At 33.9% G+C, this 16,682-nt stretch overlaps 3 protein-coding genes and 1 long non-coding RNA gene across 6 annotated transcripts; 1 reads left to right on the top strand and 3 right to left on the bottom strand.

Moving 5' to 3' along the window:
* Positions 1-450: 450 nt before the first annotated feature.
* Positions 451-5,355, bottom strand: LOC100648029 (probable cytochrome P450 6a14). Of its 2 annotated transcripts, XM_012315469.3 has the most exons (7): positions 5,168-5,355; positions 3,787-4,071; positions 3,155-3,536; positions 2,310-2,835; positions 1,338-1,559; positions 883-1,134; positions 451-789 (listed from the first exon to the last, which is right to left on the bottom strand). In XM_012315469.3, exons 3-7 carry the CDS (start codon positions 3,482-3,484, stop codon positions 620-622), a joined length of 1,500 nt encoding a protein of 499 aa, XP_012170859.2. In that variant the 5' UTR covers positions 3,485-3,536; positions 3,787-4,071; positions 5,168-5,355; the 3' UTR covers positions 451-619. The 2 variants fall into 2 exon arrangements, with proteins under 2 accessions (XP_012170859.2, XP_020721796.2); XM_020866137.2 differs by lacking the exon at positions 3,787-4,071.
* Positions 5,356-6,726: 1,371 nt separating this feature from the next.
* On the bottom strand, positions 6,727-10,561 carry LOC100648257 (probable cytochrome P450 6a14). 2 transcript variants are annotated; one of them, XM_020866136.2, is made up of 9 exons: positions 10,170-10,561; positions 9,788-10,086; positions 9,615-9,684; positions 9,310-9,429; positions 8,831-9,197; positions 8,153-8,678; positions 7,805-8,026; positions 7,366-7,617; positions 6,727-6,946 (listed from the first exon to the last, which is right to left on the bottom strand). In XM_020866136.2, exons 5-9 carry the CDS (start codon positions 9,164-9,166, stop codon positions 6,777-6,779), a joined length of 1,506 nt encoding a protein of 501 aa, XP_020721795.2. In that variant the 5' UTR covers positions 9,167-9,197; positions 9,310-9,429; positions 9,615-9,684; positions 9,788-10,086; positions 10,170-10,561; the 3' UTR covers positions 6,727-6,776. The 2 variants fall into 2 exon arrangements, with proteins under 2 accessions (XP_020721795.2, XP_012170857.2); XM_012315467.3 differs by having other exon boundaries at positions 9,800-10,086.
* LOC125386198 lies at positions 6,871-7,486 on the top strand. The gene is made up of 2 exons (XR_007226153.1): positions 6,871-6,972; positions 7,231-7,486. It is a non-coding gene; the product is annotated as an uncharacterized LOC125386198 (long non-coding RNA).
* A 126-nt stretch (positions 10,562-10,687) lies between the features above and the next one.
* LOC100649469 (cytochrome P450 6A1) lies at positions 10,688-14,088 on the bottom strand. The gene is made up of 6 exons (XM_012315471.3): positions 13,964-14,088; positions 13,193-13,579; positions 12,218-12,740; positions 11,767-11,988; positions 11,380-11,631; positions 10,688-11,229 (listed from the first exon to the last, which is right to left on the bottom strand). Exons 2-6 carry the CDS (start codon positions 13,523-13,525, stop codon positions 11,060-11,062), a joined length of 1,500 nt encoding a protein of 499 aa, XP_012170861.1. The 5' UTR covers positions 13,526-13,579; positions 13,964-14,088; the 3' UTR covers positions 10,688-11,059.
* Positions 14,089-16,682: the final 2,594 nt, after the last annotated feature.

The following is a 16,682-nucleotide window of genomic DNA, read 5'->3' as shown; positions in this document are numbered from 1 at the left end:
CGCTATATCTCTTTATTTAACGAGAATTTCATGTCAGGATCATAAGAATATGGTTCCTTTGACTCTACAACCAACGATTGTACGATAAAGTTTTTACCGAAGAAATTAAAATGAAATGTATATAAAAAGCTATATGTATGTACAATGAAACAGGAAAAACAAGCTTTTACGTTTTAACAATCGTGACAACAAATTGCTAGGTATTTCATTTATTCTTCGAGAATACCAAACAATGCTAAACACTGCTAGAAATGCTAAACAATGCTAAAGCTGCTGTGGAAGTAAACACATGTAACATTATTATGCAACACTTGCTGATGTAGCCAGTGAATAAGAATACTAATAGCAGATAGATATCGAAGAATTAGTAAAAAGATTCTACAGAAAAGGAGCACAAACTATAATATACCATTTATTCAGGAAGCTTCATTAAAGAAAGGGATATTAATATTCACTGTTTATATATATTTATTATATACGTATATATTTCTATGATATTACATAAACGAACTACTAGAAAGAATATCATATACATATTTACATACCAGGTACATGCAACACATGAACATTCTGTATTGCTCTCTTATATAGATAGAAAATTAATTCGAGAATTAGTAAATTAATTTTTGCTTTTAATTATTTTTAAATATAATCCTCCTTTCGGGCATATTATAAATGCAAAGGGGTTTAACTCGTATGGAATCGGTGTCTTCTCACAAACGTGCACCTCGTAATTATGCAGAATCTTAATTAATCCAATCTTCGTTTGGTAAATTGCGAAACGTGCACCTGAAATCAAATAAATCGAAGAACACAATGTCAATGTCATTTGATAAAATAATAATTCTATAGAAATAAAGTATAATCGTGTTATAAACGTGCCAATACAATTCCTTGGACCATGGCCAAAGGGCAAATAGTGCATAGGATGCCTCGCATCTACTGCTTCCTTGGAAAATCTCTCAGGATCAAACTTATCTGGGTCTGAATAGATATTTGGATCCCTGTGAATAGAAAATACCGGTATCCAGACTCTCATGCATTTTTCTAGCGATACTTTCGTGTTCGAGAAAGTATAATTGTCCGTTGTCTCTCTGGATATGAATGCCAAAGGTGGATATTTCCTTAATGTCTCTGTAAACGGAGTAAAAGGAGAAGATAAAAGTATTGATATAACGAATAAATTACGAGAGCAGATTGGTAAGTCTCCGAAATCGCTGCTAGTACAATAGTTGGTATTTGCGATTGTTGTTGTCATTGCGGAAACTTTTCGCCCTGCCCTCGTATTGTAGTAAACCCTGCGCGTATTAAAGGAATCGATCCTGTTACGTCTGAACCTTTAAATACTTTGTCCAAATATGTCATCTGCTTTATAGTCTCGTATTTCCAATCCCCGGAATTTTTCGTATCGAATTCTTTTATTTCTTCTCGCAGTTTCTTTTGTAGCTCTTGATTCAGAGCCAACTCGTACAGAGCGTTGCTGATCGTCATCGATGAAGTTTCAAAACCTGCCGCGAAGAATACGAATGCTTGTGCAGCGAGCAAAGTGTCCGTTAATTCTGAAAGAAATGATCCTGGTACAATAATGGAAACTATGGATGGATTGGTGTATAAGGATATTTTATAAAGCCACATATTGCCATCTGCAAACGAGAAGATATCAACAAAATGATAATTTCGATACGATAATAACCCGAAACATTCCTCTAAATTAGTTAAGACCTTCCTTTCTTTCGAAAGAAAATGTTAATATAATTAAGCGACCAAATCAATCTGCTGACTCGAACCCAATTGAACATTTGTGGGATTACGTTAAACGTCGATTGGGAAGTTGAATACTTTACATATGAAGGGGAGCTAATGCAAAAAATTACACATAAATAGTGTGAAATATCAATTGCGTGTTGTATTCGATTAATTGAATCAATGACGCACAGAGAGTATACAGTTATCAAACCAAAGAATTATCCAACATCTTATTAGATTAATTTTTGTTTAGCTTTCGTTAGAGATAATTATGTAATTGAAGCAAAGTATATCTCAACTTTTCTTACAAAGTTTCAATTTGTTCATCCGATTCGTTATTAATCGTAGATCTTACACGAGCATAATTAAAAAAAAAAATAACATGTTACAACTTCGTACATGGTCTGTTATCTCTTTACGCTATTTTTAATTTCATCCGATGCACGTCGGAAGATAAATGATATACAGCATTTTCCAAGCGCTCATAATGTTTCTTAATTTTTGTCAGTAGGCGTACGTACAATAATTTATAGGACGAATAATAGTCTTTGCTAAAAACTTACTAATATCCTTTATTTTTTCGGGGTTGTTCCGAAGTTCCAACAACGTATTCATGAAATCCTGCCTAACGATGTTGTGCTCTTTCCTGTAGTTCAACGTTTCGATGGTGATCCTCTCAATGAATACGTTCACTTTGTCCGCCGGAAGGATATAACCAAGTAAATCGTACAACTCTCCCATGCACTCTTTCATCCTGAATTTCAGGACCGCCTTCCAGTGTGTAGCAAAGATTTCTTTGCCCATTCGGCGAAATTCGCTTTCCTTATCCGACAACGAATTCATCTCAATCCCAAAGGCACAGCTGCCTATTACGTCGGTAGTATACTTGGCCGCAAGTTCTCGCACCTCGATAGGCTCTCCTTTCGCTATCAATATATCTAAATAGCTCTCGATACGTTTAGCACATTCGAAAATCAGAGAGAAGATTCCTTTGAGTTTGCCAGACGTAAATACCGGGGAAAGTTGCATTCTTAATGGCCTCCATCTTTCTACTTCTAAAGAGAAGAGGTGCTGGGAGAGTGGTTCCGCCTGTAACCATTGAACGAATTCACAATATTCGGAATGTTATATATTTGGAATATGTGGAACTTATTATATTATTTATCGTTATTTGTTATATCTTGTATCGCTTATTAAAAGAATAATTATCTAAGCAAGAGATATTAAATAAAAGAACATAAAAATACATAAACTTTCATTCGCTAGATGCGCTGGTTATCAGCTTATCTTCTAGTTTGTTTGTTAGTCTATTCTAATAGTTGCTTACTGTGTATAATAATTCCTACTGTTAGTAGAGACTTTGATTTAACACGTTGAAACATAAACACTTTTCCATGCGTTCACTTACTATTTCTTGCTTCAAGAATCCGCGATTCGCGAATTTAGAAAAGTCTTTGATAAGAACGTCTTTAATAAGCTCAGGGTCCTGTATAACAAGATGAGGTGTTCTTCGTACGAATAACCCGATCATGGGTTCGTCTTTATATTCGTTATGCAGCTTCTGCAAGTATTCTGCAATCGATATCTTGCCAATCATCGGCCAGAAGATATTGCCAAACACTGGTATAGGTTTTGGACCTCGAACTGAACGATCCTTCCAAAAGTTGAATTTTGCCGTAAAATAATAATACAGCGCAATGAACACCACTGTCACGTAGCATAAAATTTCAAATGCCATTTTATCTTATCGTTATTCAATCTCTCGACGATAGAGGACAAAGTTCGGCAATCTGAAAAACATATAAATTTATGTATTATATATGCATGTAATATAATCATAATTATAATAAATGATATAGGATTATTTATTCAGAAGTATTAGAAATTAGGATTTCCAATAATTTCTATCCTACATGATAAATTTATTGATAGATGCATCTATTTACAGTGGATTAAACAGGAAACAATGGTTATATAACGTGAACTAAGTACGATAATGTGATATAACTAAGACAAATAAATTGATAACTCAGAACTCACAACTAATAGTTTACAACTCATAACAATTCGGCAACTTTCTTTCGACTCGCAAATAATTAACTCCTCACAACTCGACTCTCGGTTAACGATTGGCATTTAATTCGTCTTTCTCCTTTAAGCACTCCTTTGTCTCTTTTCATATCCTGTCGATGGGTCACTGAACTTTGCAGATATTAACTCGATAGTTCGGACGGGAACTATGCCTATCTATCGAATATGTCCACAGAACTTCAAGTTGCTCCGTCAAATAGTTTTCAACATACAGTGGGGTTCCCCTTATCGCGGCTAATACGGAAACGAAACGAATTTTCAGGTAATAAAATAATTTTTCTGACATGAAATTTCATTTATTCAAATACCAATTAATCGATAGTTTCTTGGAATATTTATGGATGCCGTATATTTTTGACTATTAAGTTATAATTCTTTTAACAAAAATAACCACAAAAATGCCACGAATTATCCGATGCGAGATAGTAATCTTTGTTACAATTTTCGTTTGCAGTTTCCATTTTTGTAAAATCGCTATTATCATCGTGTCTTTATCGCAATAGAAACATTTTATAACGTTCATGTGATGAATGTTTTTCTATCGTTGCTACTCTCGGTATAATCTACGCGATTTGAATATTTCTCAACATCATGTTTTTTACTTACAATATCTAAGTACAATGTCTGCGATTGTCGTTTTTCCAACAGCATGTCTTTTTTACAGTGATTATGCAAATTTCTTGAACGAGTTTGAAATATGTTGTCATAGTTAACATTCTGAATAAATCTTTCCGATACACGTAACCGTCGCTCGGCCTTCGTTTACGAGATATTCGTAAAAATCTTCAATTAAATTTGGTTTCTATCACACTTCATTCTGGTACATAGATGGTACGCATTTTTGTATGATCATAAATTGCATTGAACTGCGCAAATAACTCGGAAAATAAGGCCCGGTGGCGATAACATGTTTAAGAAAAGGTCATGCAGAATATCGACAATTGATATCTTTCAAATTCATCACAATCAACATTCACTTTTGTCTGTTTTAATCATGTCGTATTTTCTTTCGATAGTTAGAACGCCATTGAATTCATATTAAGTTCTTACGATCGTAATTCACTCGATCGACTAAAGGAAATAATAAATAAACGGAAAAGGGTATATATTATTGAGAAATACTATGTTGCGATAATAGAACATTCGGATATTAAGATTTGCATATTAAGACACGGATAATGAGTATTCGGGCATTAAAGTATAGAAAACGGATAAATAAAACTCTACTATATCGCGACTGTCAATTACAAAAATATCATTTTGAGGGAAACGCATTTGGAGTTTAGTCTATTGAATAAGAGGAAAGTAAAATATGAAAAATCATACTTACATTTAATTAGTTATTCCAGCACGATAGAGAACACATTCCTCTTTTTCGTACAGTCGCAAATTAATTCTAGTCTCTTTGAATGTCACACTAATGTATACGAAACGTTACTCTTACTCCGCGATACAGCAATTTCCTTTAAATCTGTTTCACTTCGCTGCTTCTGTCAGCATCCGCTTGTCGCGAAGATCAGAAACGTACTTGTATATTATTCGCGAGGCACAGCGCTTCTTATCGGCTTATTTAACGACCTTGAAAAGTTATGAGAAATGTTGGGATGCTTAGATTTCTATCAGCGCGACGATTCGTATCAAAGCTAATGATTTCGCTGATATTAAAAATTAGGGTTTTAAAACGTTAAAACTCTAAAAAAATGCATCAAAAAGACTTCGTCACGCCAGGTAGGCCACTTAAACTGTAACTGTTTCCTCATTTCTCTAGAGAAGAAGCAGTAATACGATAATTGCAATCTCGTGAGAACCTAGCTTTCGTCATCTTGTACCTTAAAAACTGGAAACAATGACACTTGAGAGTACCGTAAATTAAACTCTTTGCCGCGTATACTGAGTCGTGTGTTAGCGGACACAACAGTTTTGCAACTGGAACATCTAGCCCAGGGCAGTTTCAAACGCCAATCAGCACACTTTCAGACGGGTAAAAAATTCTGGTGATACGAGGGACCAAAGTTGAAGCCCGGAGTCGCGAGCTAATGATTACGCATACATTAAAATGAAGCGGGAAAAGGACGGTTGTAATAGGAGTTTAGCCTCCTCGTAAACTACAGAATCATACATGTTATTTATTAAGTTAATGCTTATAGTTAATTGTTCAGTCCTGAAATATAATTCTCCTTCCTTAAGATGTGCAATTGTTACTTCATAAACGCACCGTTGCCCGCCGATTTCTTTATGTCCAGGAAGCCTAATATCTTTCCGTATGGGCAATGATTGAACGGCGCTGAGCTGGGACATTCCATCTAAATCAGTCACACGAGCCTCGAAAAGGGTCAAATTCAACATTAGATATCTATTATTTTCCATGTATTATTTATTAATAAAATAACAGTCTCATTTTTTAATGTTATATTCTTAACTACCTTTAGATTTCGATGATTTTTGGATGTGTTGCAAAACAATATTTTGAACAATTTTTTCCTATATATAAGGGGTGGATTCGCTTACTTGCTGAGGTATTTACGAAAAACTACCGATACTACCGATGACAAAGATTACGAGTCCTGTGCGTGTATACGCGAAGATACAAGAAATATCTGTTTGATTTTAATTCGGCAGTCAGGGGACAACCGGCGACGCTACGATAACAAATTATATAAACATCGACAATGTTTTAATCTGATTATATTGATATATGTAATGAAAATATGAACTACTTGTTTCTATGAGTAAAATACTTGAACTACTAGTAAAATAGATAAAAACAATATTCAACAGAACGTGTACCGCATCTCAGTATTATATTGAATTGCATTTGTCACGCTCCGACAAACGTCCATCGCATTAAATAATACGTCTATAAATTAAACAATTTTATAAGTGCCGAAGTATACGTTAATAAAAACTTTTATTTGTGTCAAACAAATGTTAAAATTGTGTTAGTCCTCTACCCTGGTTATCGTCAAATACAAACCGGTTGTAGGTGCCAGAACGAATGAAAATGGATTATATTTATAAGGAATTAGCGTTTTGGAACAAACGCCAACCTTGTTTTTATGCAGGATTTTTATTAATCCAATTTTCGTTTGGTAGATTGCAAAACGCGCACCTGGAATAAATTATCGAATGTCAAATGTAAGTAATTTCATTAGCTGTATTTTTTAATATATGTATTATGATACTGTATGTACTACACGCAACTTTATTAATCGTAATTCTATCAATTCTAAGTCTAATTCTCCGATGGCTGATTTATTAAAGTTTTAAATAGCCACGCCTACTTTTTTTACATTTCGATCTTAATCGCACGATCTTTCCGCTCGCATACTCGACGCTTAAAACTCCGCAATAATTGTTACAATTCGTAATAATTGTTACAATTTTCATTTCCAGAAATATGCGTTTTTACCCATCCTCGTTCGAAGGATAAAATTATTTAAAGATATATTTCGTTTCATATCGCCACCGTCGATCAATTATTTGATAGTTATCAGGAAAGAACTGATCGATTTTCTGCTAAATACGTACCGACACAATTTCTGGGTCCATGTCCAAAAGGTAAGTAATACATAGGATTCCTTTCTTCTATCTTATCCTCGGAAAATCTTTCGGGATCAAATTTTTCTGGATCTGGATAAATCTCTGGGTCCCTGTGAATGGGAAAAACTGGCACCCATATCAACGTTTCTTTGGGAATTGTTACTTTCGCATTTTCGAACGTGTAGTCTTCGAGCGACTTTCTGCTTAAAAATGGCAAAGCTGGATACTTCCTTAGCGTCTCTGTATATGAGATAAGAATAATAATTACTGATATAAACGTAGGAAGTAGAAGATAAACAGGTAACAGCAATAATGAGAATTATTAGTAGGATCATGCTATATAATAACTCTGAATTAATGCATCTAATCAACACGCGTGAATCAACGATCAAACTGCGATCTTAGATGCGAGCGTTATAATATTTACCTTGAAACACTTTGTCCAAGTATTGCATTTGCTTTATAGTTTCGTACTTCCACTCTCCGTTATTTTTCGCCGCGAACTGTTTGATTTCTTCGCGCAATTTCTCCTGAATGTCGTGATTCAAAGCCAGTTCGTAGAGAGCATTGCTGATCGTAGTCGATGAGGTCTCGAAACCAGCCGCGAAGAAAATAAATGTTTGTGCGGCTAACAAATCGTCCGTCAATTCTACAAGCGAAAAAATATACATATTACGGTATTTGAAGCGTGTGTTTTACTCGGCAGTTTAAATTCTTAGAGATATCCTTATCGCAGCGAAGCTTTTTTGCAAATTATTTACGATAGTGTACTAACTAATATCAGCGACTCTTTCAGGATGTCTTTTCAGTTCCATGAGTATATTCATAAAATCAGGCCTGACGATATTGTTCTTCTCTCTGTATTCGATCGTCTCTCTAGTGATTCCCATGATCATTTTCGTTTCCTCGTCATACGGCAGTATACGAGCGAAAAAAGCGTACAACGGTGGCAGGATCTGACGTATTCTCATATTCAATATTTTCCAGAAATCGGTAGAAAAAATTTGTTTACCGATTCGACGGAAGTCGCTCTCTTTTTCCGAGAGCGAATTCATCTCGATGCCAAAGGCGCAGCTGCCAATTACGTCAGTGGTGAATCTGGCGGCAAGTTCTCGCACATCGATAGGATCTCCTTTCTCTATCATCGCGTTCAAATAACTTTCAAGGTGATTAGAACATTCTAGAATTAAGGAGAAAGTTCCTCTAAGCTTGCCAGAGGTAAAAACCGGAGAGAGTTGAGTCCTCAAAGGTCGCCATCTCTTGGCTTCCAGGGAAAACAGGTGATTAGACAATGGTACTGCCTGTGTTCGTTAAAAACATTATACGATACGTCACGGTTACTTAAAAATGATTCATGGATTACATAAGACTAAAATTAATTTGTTTCTGTCTTTGTAATTCTATTTCTTTCGATTTAAGTTACTTGCATTCTTTTATATTTACGCATACTTACCGGTTCGCTTTTCAAGAATCCTCGATTCGCGAATTTGGAAAAGTCTTTGATCAGGATGTCTTTGATGAGATCAGGATCTTTGACCATTAAGACGGGTACTGTTCTTAAAAATATCCCAACCAATGGTTCGCTCTTAAAATCATTGTAGTTTCTCGTTAGCAATTGCGGAAGCGATTCCATTCCAAACATTGACTTCATAGTATTGCCGAAGAGGAACGTGGGCTTCGGTCCGGGTACTCCGCGGCTCGTCCAAAAATTGTAACGAGTTATTAAATAGCAATAGAGCACAGTGAGCGCCAATGCGAGCCCGCAGAGTATTTCCAAATTGATAAACATTGTAAATTATACGTTGATAAGAAATTATTTGCTACAAAATATAAATAACTTTTAACGAGGCGCGAAATAGGAATGAGGAAGAAAATGAGTTGTAAAAAGCAATACAAACTTCAAAATATTTAGAAAATATAATTTATACCTACCGAAATTTTTGATTTCAGATGAACTGGACAGCTGATATATCGACCGGATTTCGCGGGACTTTCTAGTTCACGAACAGCTCAAACATTTTTCGAACTGAAGTGGAATCGAACTCGACAGAACTGAAAAAATGTATGAAAAGTCCAATACAAACATATAAGAAGTCTCAGATTAATTAATTTCATAATTCCTCTAATTAAAAAATTCCAAAAAGGACGATATTATTTATGTAAAAGAAAAGAAGATAAATTCTACCCTTAACTTTAATTAAAAAATAAAATCTGGCCGAAGATTGGCGAACACTCACAGTTTAAAGTTTAAAGTCGAAAATGCATATGTATCACTATCAGCGTCTTAGTACGTACTGTCCCTGTTTTCTGTTTAACAAAAGATATACATTTAATCGCAGTGCGCATAATCTACTGAGTCACGTTGACAAGTAATAATTCTTTAGATTTACATGATATCATTTTTTAATACCTGCGAACTCACCACGGTCTTTGTTTCTCTTTTTCCTTTTTTTTTTTTTTTTTTTTTGTTTAAATATGCATGACCTGAACGAATAGCAAGTAATTTAATATTTGTTATGGTACATTTAATAGCGTGCAATAGCATGAAATTTATGATACGCGCGTACTAGGCCGATTCCTAACTAAATTGTGTTCAAACTCTATTTTCTTGAAAATAGAGCCTTAAATGGAAAAATGTATTGTACATTTTCAGCTTATTTTCATGCGTAGAATGATATCCTGTCGATCGGTTATTTAGTCTTGTCCAATCTGAAATTAGTCACGTTTAAATATACTCAAGATACGAATCTTAACGTGTTAAAACTGATCTTTTCGTGGATTAAAAACTTCACCTTTGTCCGAAAACTGTAAACGATTCACATAGCAACGATAAACGATATGAACGCTTCATAACACTTCATCATTCCTTTAGATTTTAAAAAAGTTCCAACTTTTCTTCGACTGTTTAGTCTGTTATAAAGTATTATTCTTCGATGATGTGATATATCGAGAAAAGACGTTCGCGTAATAAACAATCGTAATTGTTTCCCGAAAAAATTCGTTGACAAATTTTGAATAAGAAAGAAAAACAGATGAAGATCTCGGTACTGTTTGAATTACGAAGCGAACGCTATTCGATTCGTGTGAAACTGTAAAGCTATTTATATACGACAAGTTACTAGAGTCGGATTCCTTTCCCCACCTCTTTCTACACCTCTCAAACCGATCTTACAGTCAGAATTCGTTGAAAAGAAGATAGTGAGATGTTACTTCTAATATTTTATTGATATTTTTACATTACTTTATGGCCTTCGTTAGACTACAAATAAATTAATAATTAATTTAATTCTATTAATACATTAAACACGCGTATAAAAAATTATTTATTTCATAAAATAATCTTATAACAAAAATACATTCCTCTTTTCCCCTAGTACATCATCAGAACATATTTACAGTAAGTTTACCTAGCCTGGTAATAATTTCCAAAGGAAACAAAGTGATATATTACGTTGCATATGATAATAATTACAAATAAATTATGAGAATATCATTAAATATCTTCTTTTGGCTTTCCGCTATTTTACTCTCATTAATAACTGATTCTTAATAATTGATTTCTTTAAAAATCATTCATAAAAATGAAGCTTTAGGCGAAAGAAAATTTTCCTACAGACTACGCGATATAGTCTTATCTTTACGACAGCTAACTTGAATATCGAAAGGGTTATAAAGTATTTTATTAACTTTCAACTTTTGTAATCTTTAGATCGATTCCGTGTTTGGGTGCTAGAATGAACGTACGTGGTTCATTTATATACGGAATTTGTGTTCGTTCACAAACATCAACCTTATAAGTACGAAGGATTTTTATCAGTCCAATTTTAGTCTGGAAGATGGCAAAACGTGCACCTACGAAGAAAACACGATACAATATTAATATATCGTAGTATCTTGCAATCGATAACCAATTTCAATAATATGCCTTATATAGTAGGTTTATCGATTTGTAAAAAATTTGCTTTCGCACGAACAACTGCTTAACAAAGTGATATTACATACCAACACAGTTCCTTGGGCCATCGCCAAAAGGTAGATAATGCATCGGATGCCTTGCCGCTACTGCATCCTCATTAAATCGATCGATGTCGAACACGTCAGGATTCGGATAAATCTCTGGATCGCGGTGGATACCGTATGAAGGAATAAAGATCCTAGTGTCCTTTGGAATTGTGAGCTTTATATCTTCAAAGGTATACTTCTCCGTACTTTTTCTCATTATGACGGTCACCGGTGGGTATTTTCTTAACGTTTCTAAAAATAAAGAACCTCCGTTAAAACTTGCAATTTTCTGCAACTCTATTAGCTGATTTTATTATTAACGCATCATTTTAGTCTACGAGCATTTATAAGAAATGTAAAGATTCATATATAAAATATCCAATGAACCTTTAAACACGGCATCCAAGATTGGCATTTTCTTAATATTTTCATATTGCCATTTTCCATCGTACAACTCGTGATGTTCCTTGATCTCGGCTCGTAATTTATCCTGTATATCTTGATTTTGCGCCAATTCGTAAAGGGCATTGCCTATCGTTGACGAAGAAGTTTCGAAACCAGCCACGAAGAAAAGGAACGCTTGTGCAACTAGCAAAGGCTCGGTTAATTCTAAAACGAGAGAAACGACATTTTCATTATATCAGCACCTTAAAGTGGAGAAAATCGTTCTTAAGACATCCTGAACAGTAACGTTTTGTCACCGGTCTCGATTCGTGTAGGAACGAATCATTCTAATTGCGCGCAACTGTTCCCTAATTTTCCTCAACTCTTCTTATCAATTACTCACGACAAACGATCACACCAAATTTCTACAACATCGAAAAGCATACACACGTACTTATGCTCAACTTCTCAGGATGATCCTGCAGATCCATAAGAGTGTTAATGAAGTCCGGTCTAACGATCTTGTTCTTCCTTCTGTGCTTTATCATATCCAAGACAGCGTTTGTGAAGAAAATCGTGGTTTCGTCTCGTGGCAGTATATAACCCAGAAGAGTGTAAAATGTTGGCAAATTCTCACGAAGTCTGTTTTTTAATATCTGCTTCAAACCAGGACCGAAGAATTCCCTTCCTATATCGCGGAATTTACATTGCGTGTCTGACATGGCATTCATGTCGACTCCGAAGGCGCAACTGCCAATTACGTCGGTGGTGAACCTGGCAGCCAGTTCTCGTACTTCGATGCAGCTTTTTGTCGATACCAATGATTCCAAATATTTCTCCAGAGTGTTAGAACATTCAACGATCAGAGAAAACATGTCTTTTAGCTTGCCCGATGTGAAGGTTGGCGATAGTCTTGTTCTTAGTGGTCGCCATCTTTCTACTTCCAAGGAAAACAAATGTTGAGAAAGTGGTTCTGCCTATATTGAAAAATTCGAATAATCGAAAATAAATAATATGGAACTTAAAAAATATATATATAATGTATAATTAGTATATATTTAAATATATTATTGTGTTATATTATATATTCTAACATATATTATTGAATTTCTAGAATTCTATATCCATATCTACGTTCGATATCTATTCTTAATGATCAAATGTATCTGCTAAGTGCATTTCTAATTTGATATGAAATAAATTGATCAAAACATTATATTATGATTAATATCGAAGATTATCGTTTAATATCAGTATATAACACTATCTACGGAATTGGAATTACTCATTAGCGATTATACGAATTGTAGATAGAGTGCAGAGTGCAATAGTAACTTTCACTGAATTCTCGCTAACTTTATTCATGCTAAAGTAACCTTACTTTGATCTTATTTAATTCTTACATAAAATTAGTCCTTCGCGTACTTACCACTTCGTTCATAGCAAGGCCACGATTAGAGAATTTGGAAAAATCCTTGATAAGAACGGTCTTGATTAAATCAGGATCATTTATAGCCAGGATACGTTGCGTTCGTACGAACAACCCAAACACAGGCTCGTGTTTGTATTGTTTGTAATAGGACATCACTCGATCACCTATGGATATCCTCCCAAATATTACGGGGAAAAAATTTCCAAACAACAGTTGTGGCTTGGGTCCAGGTATTCCGCGCTTCTCCCAATACTCATAGGGTTTCACCAGGTAATAGTAAAAAGCAAGGAAAAGCACGATAAATCCGCAAAGGATTTCGAAGGCAGCCATTTTCTATAAATTTCCTCCAAATTCTCAGGCAATCAAAAATCCACTGACGAGAAGCTGTAAAAGGTATAAAAAATGTGATCTACGACCATCGTTATTACAACTTTCATTTTTACTAACCAAAAAGTGTGAGAAACGTTCTCTGATCTTTAAAATCACTCACTTTGGAAAATTACAAAGCATATAAAGCGCTAACGATCTGAGTAATTCTATTGGCATTCTATCCCTCTAGATCCACGTATTATACCGAATAATTTTACCGAATATTTCGCAAACAATTATATCTTGTATAAAGGAAATAAACGAGGCACTTAAAAAGTGGATGAAAAAAAGTAATATTGAAATACGCAATGAACACGTAAATGATGAACAGAAAGTTAGGAGAGGGCGACAATTTCTTTCAAAAGCTCAAAGAGTGAAGTTCTAACAGTATGTACATACATGGAACACTGTAAAATCGGGTTCTTGGATTGCTGAACGGAATCACTGCGACGGTTCGAACAGAACTAACCTCGTACCATTATCTACATGAAATTATATATTTCCCCATATATAATAAAACTATCAGATACAACTGCGTCACAACACTCTCACGATGTCTATCATTCTTTCTTCGATAAAGATAATATACAAATCAATCAATATGATCGTTGAAACCACACGATAAGATAAAAAGTATGCCACTCGATAAAAATTACGTACGTGATTTGAACGATTTTTATTGTGTATTTGTTCCTAATCTATTTAAAAAAGTAATCGAGCGAGTTAGAAACAGTCGCGTTTGCGGTATGTTCTGTACATTTGGAAATGCCGAATTCGGGTAGTTTCACTTTGACGTTCGTTGACGATTGTAGATTAACACGAGTAGATTGTGAATAGCTTGCCGTAGCTTGCCGTTGAAGCTAAACCGTTGAAGCTTGTTAGCAAAGCAGAGGACATAGTATAGGGTACCCTTAAATAACTGCTACCTTTATCTAGAACCAAAGATAATGGAACTTAAGTAATCGCTACGTGCGTTTGCTAATCCCAATGGCATTCTTAAGCGTTGACGCTTTCTCTTTCTACAGTCGAAAATGACGAAGGCTAGGTAGCCGCCCCCTTCGAACTTCCCATTTTCTTATACCTGCACGATAGATTAATAATTCTCTGAAGCCACATTTACATTAAGCAACTACAGCTTAAATAACTTGTTCGTTTAATCAAAAATAAAAGAATGGGTTATTTCTAATTCTCGTCTTTGTCAGGAACGATTGGATCGACCATCGGGAGTTTGGGCCCGTAGAATTTAATTTTCCTACGAAAACAGATATGAATAAAATTACAGTTGTAAATTATTCCTAACTGTCGCAAAAATAACGAGAAAACATGTGTACTAGATATTCCCTTATTGGGGCTACTCGATGTAGAGTTTAATTAATGAACTGAAAATGGAAGGCCAGTCAAAATTTATGACCCAAACCGTCCCTGACCGTAGTTCATTAACAAAGCATATGAACAATTCTGATCAATATTTCCATATCATCTTTTTATTATCTCACGTAAGTTGTAGTTTTCACGTATCACTGACTTATTTCTTATTTATGTATATATAGAGTCTGTGATATCGACGTGTTATTTGTGCATAAAATGTATAAAATTGACGATATTAGATTAGAGTTATATGATATAAAACATAATCTATAAATTTGTTAATTATGATGTCTATCTACGTACGTTCGAGCGAATATGACATTTTCACATTTGCTCATGATATGCAAGATTCTGTACAAGAATAGTAAAAAAATCACGTTAATTCTCATCAGAATTATACTTAATTAAAGAAGATGTTAGTAAATAATATTAAATTAATCGGAATTTACTTCACGCAGATTTTAATGTTCCTTCTATTATTGGGTGATTAAAAGTTCAGAACGTCCCAACGTTTTTAAAAATTACTGTATAGAAACTTAAGCGTTAAATGCATAAAATGAATGGTAGAAATGTAAAACTAACTTTTCTCTTAAAGTTATTACATGTATTTAATAAAATATATTATCTAATCAACACTGTTTCCTGTTATTATCAACATATGCATTCTTTCAAAGTGCATAATTTTTCATCTTGTACTACTTGATATATCATAAGAAAAAACAAAAACGTATTAGCGACCAGTACTTAACAATTTAATTTTATTAATAAACAATGTACGTGATTGATTGGAATTTATATTACGATTTAGCTTATTCCGCCAATATTACGACATTTTCAGATAAAATGGACTTAAAGGTAACTTCTTAGGTTAACTTATCTTTTTTTTCTTCTTATTGATATAACCAATTCAGTTATTAATGGTTCCTTCAAAATTATTGCGATCTAAACATCATTAATTGTTATTAACAAAGCGTGAATTATTGAAGTATTATAATTAAGTTTAAAAGGGAAAGAGTAATCGAGAGTAGCTAGTTTCATTATAAATATTTATTCAAAAGAATAGTCTTTTTCCGAATGAACTTATTATCCTACTATTGGTCGAACTTTAAAAATACGAATAACGATTGGAACATAGTCATTCATTGACAGTGCAAAACCATGAATGGACGGAGACCATGTGAATTTTAGAATACACTACTCCTATAGTGACTATTACTATTTGGTGACGTATTAATTGTGTGTGTAATACCGAGGTTCAATTGTATAGTATGAATTCAAATATTTCATTAATATGATTCCTTATATACATACATACATATATATTTTACATAACACAATTTATTAGTAATGTAATAAAAATGTATTGTATCATTAGATGCGAGATTTAGTTTGTAGTATGAAAATAGAGGCTATGTGTATTTTTCGTTCTTCCTATAGATAAAACCAACTAAAATTTCATAATATTGTAAATATTAGGAACTATATCTTGTTAGCTTATAAAATATTTATTATTTGTATGTATATCATAAATAAACACATTTTTGTATTTTACAAAAGGGGCTGCGTTAACAAATTGATGGTATATTCAAGAAATTGTATATTAAAATTTATTATAAAACGTTTCTAATAAACGAATGTTTAAAGGAAAACGAGTGACGAATAGACGATATACTTAAAATATTCGTGTGGAATAATAATTTCCGATAAACATCTAATATAGTATATAATAATATATATATATATATAATAT

This window comes from Bombus terrestris, chromosome 13 (genome assembly GCF_910591885.1).
Source record: "Bombus terrestris chromosome 13, iyBomTerr1.2, whole genome shotgun sequence".
NCBI lineage: Eukaryota > Metazoa > Arthropoda > Insecta > Hymenoptera > Apidae > Bombus > Bombus terrestris.
Note: the sequence above shows the minus strand (reverse complement) of the source record. Positions and strands in the feature narration are given on the sequence as shown.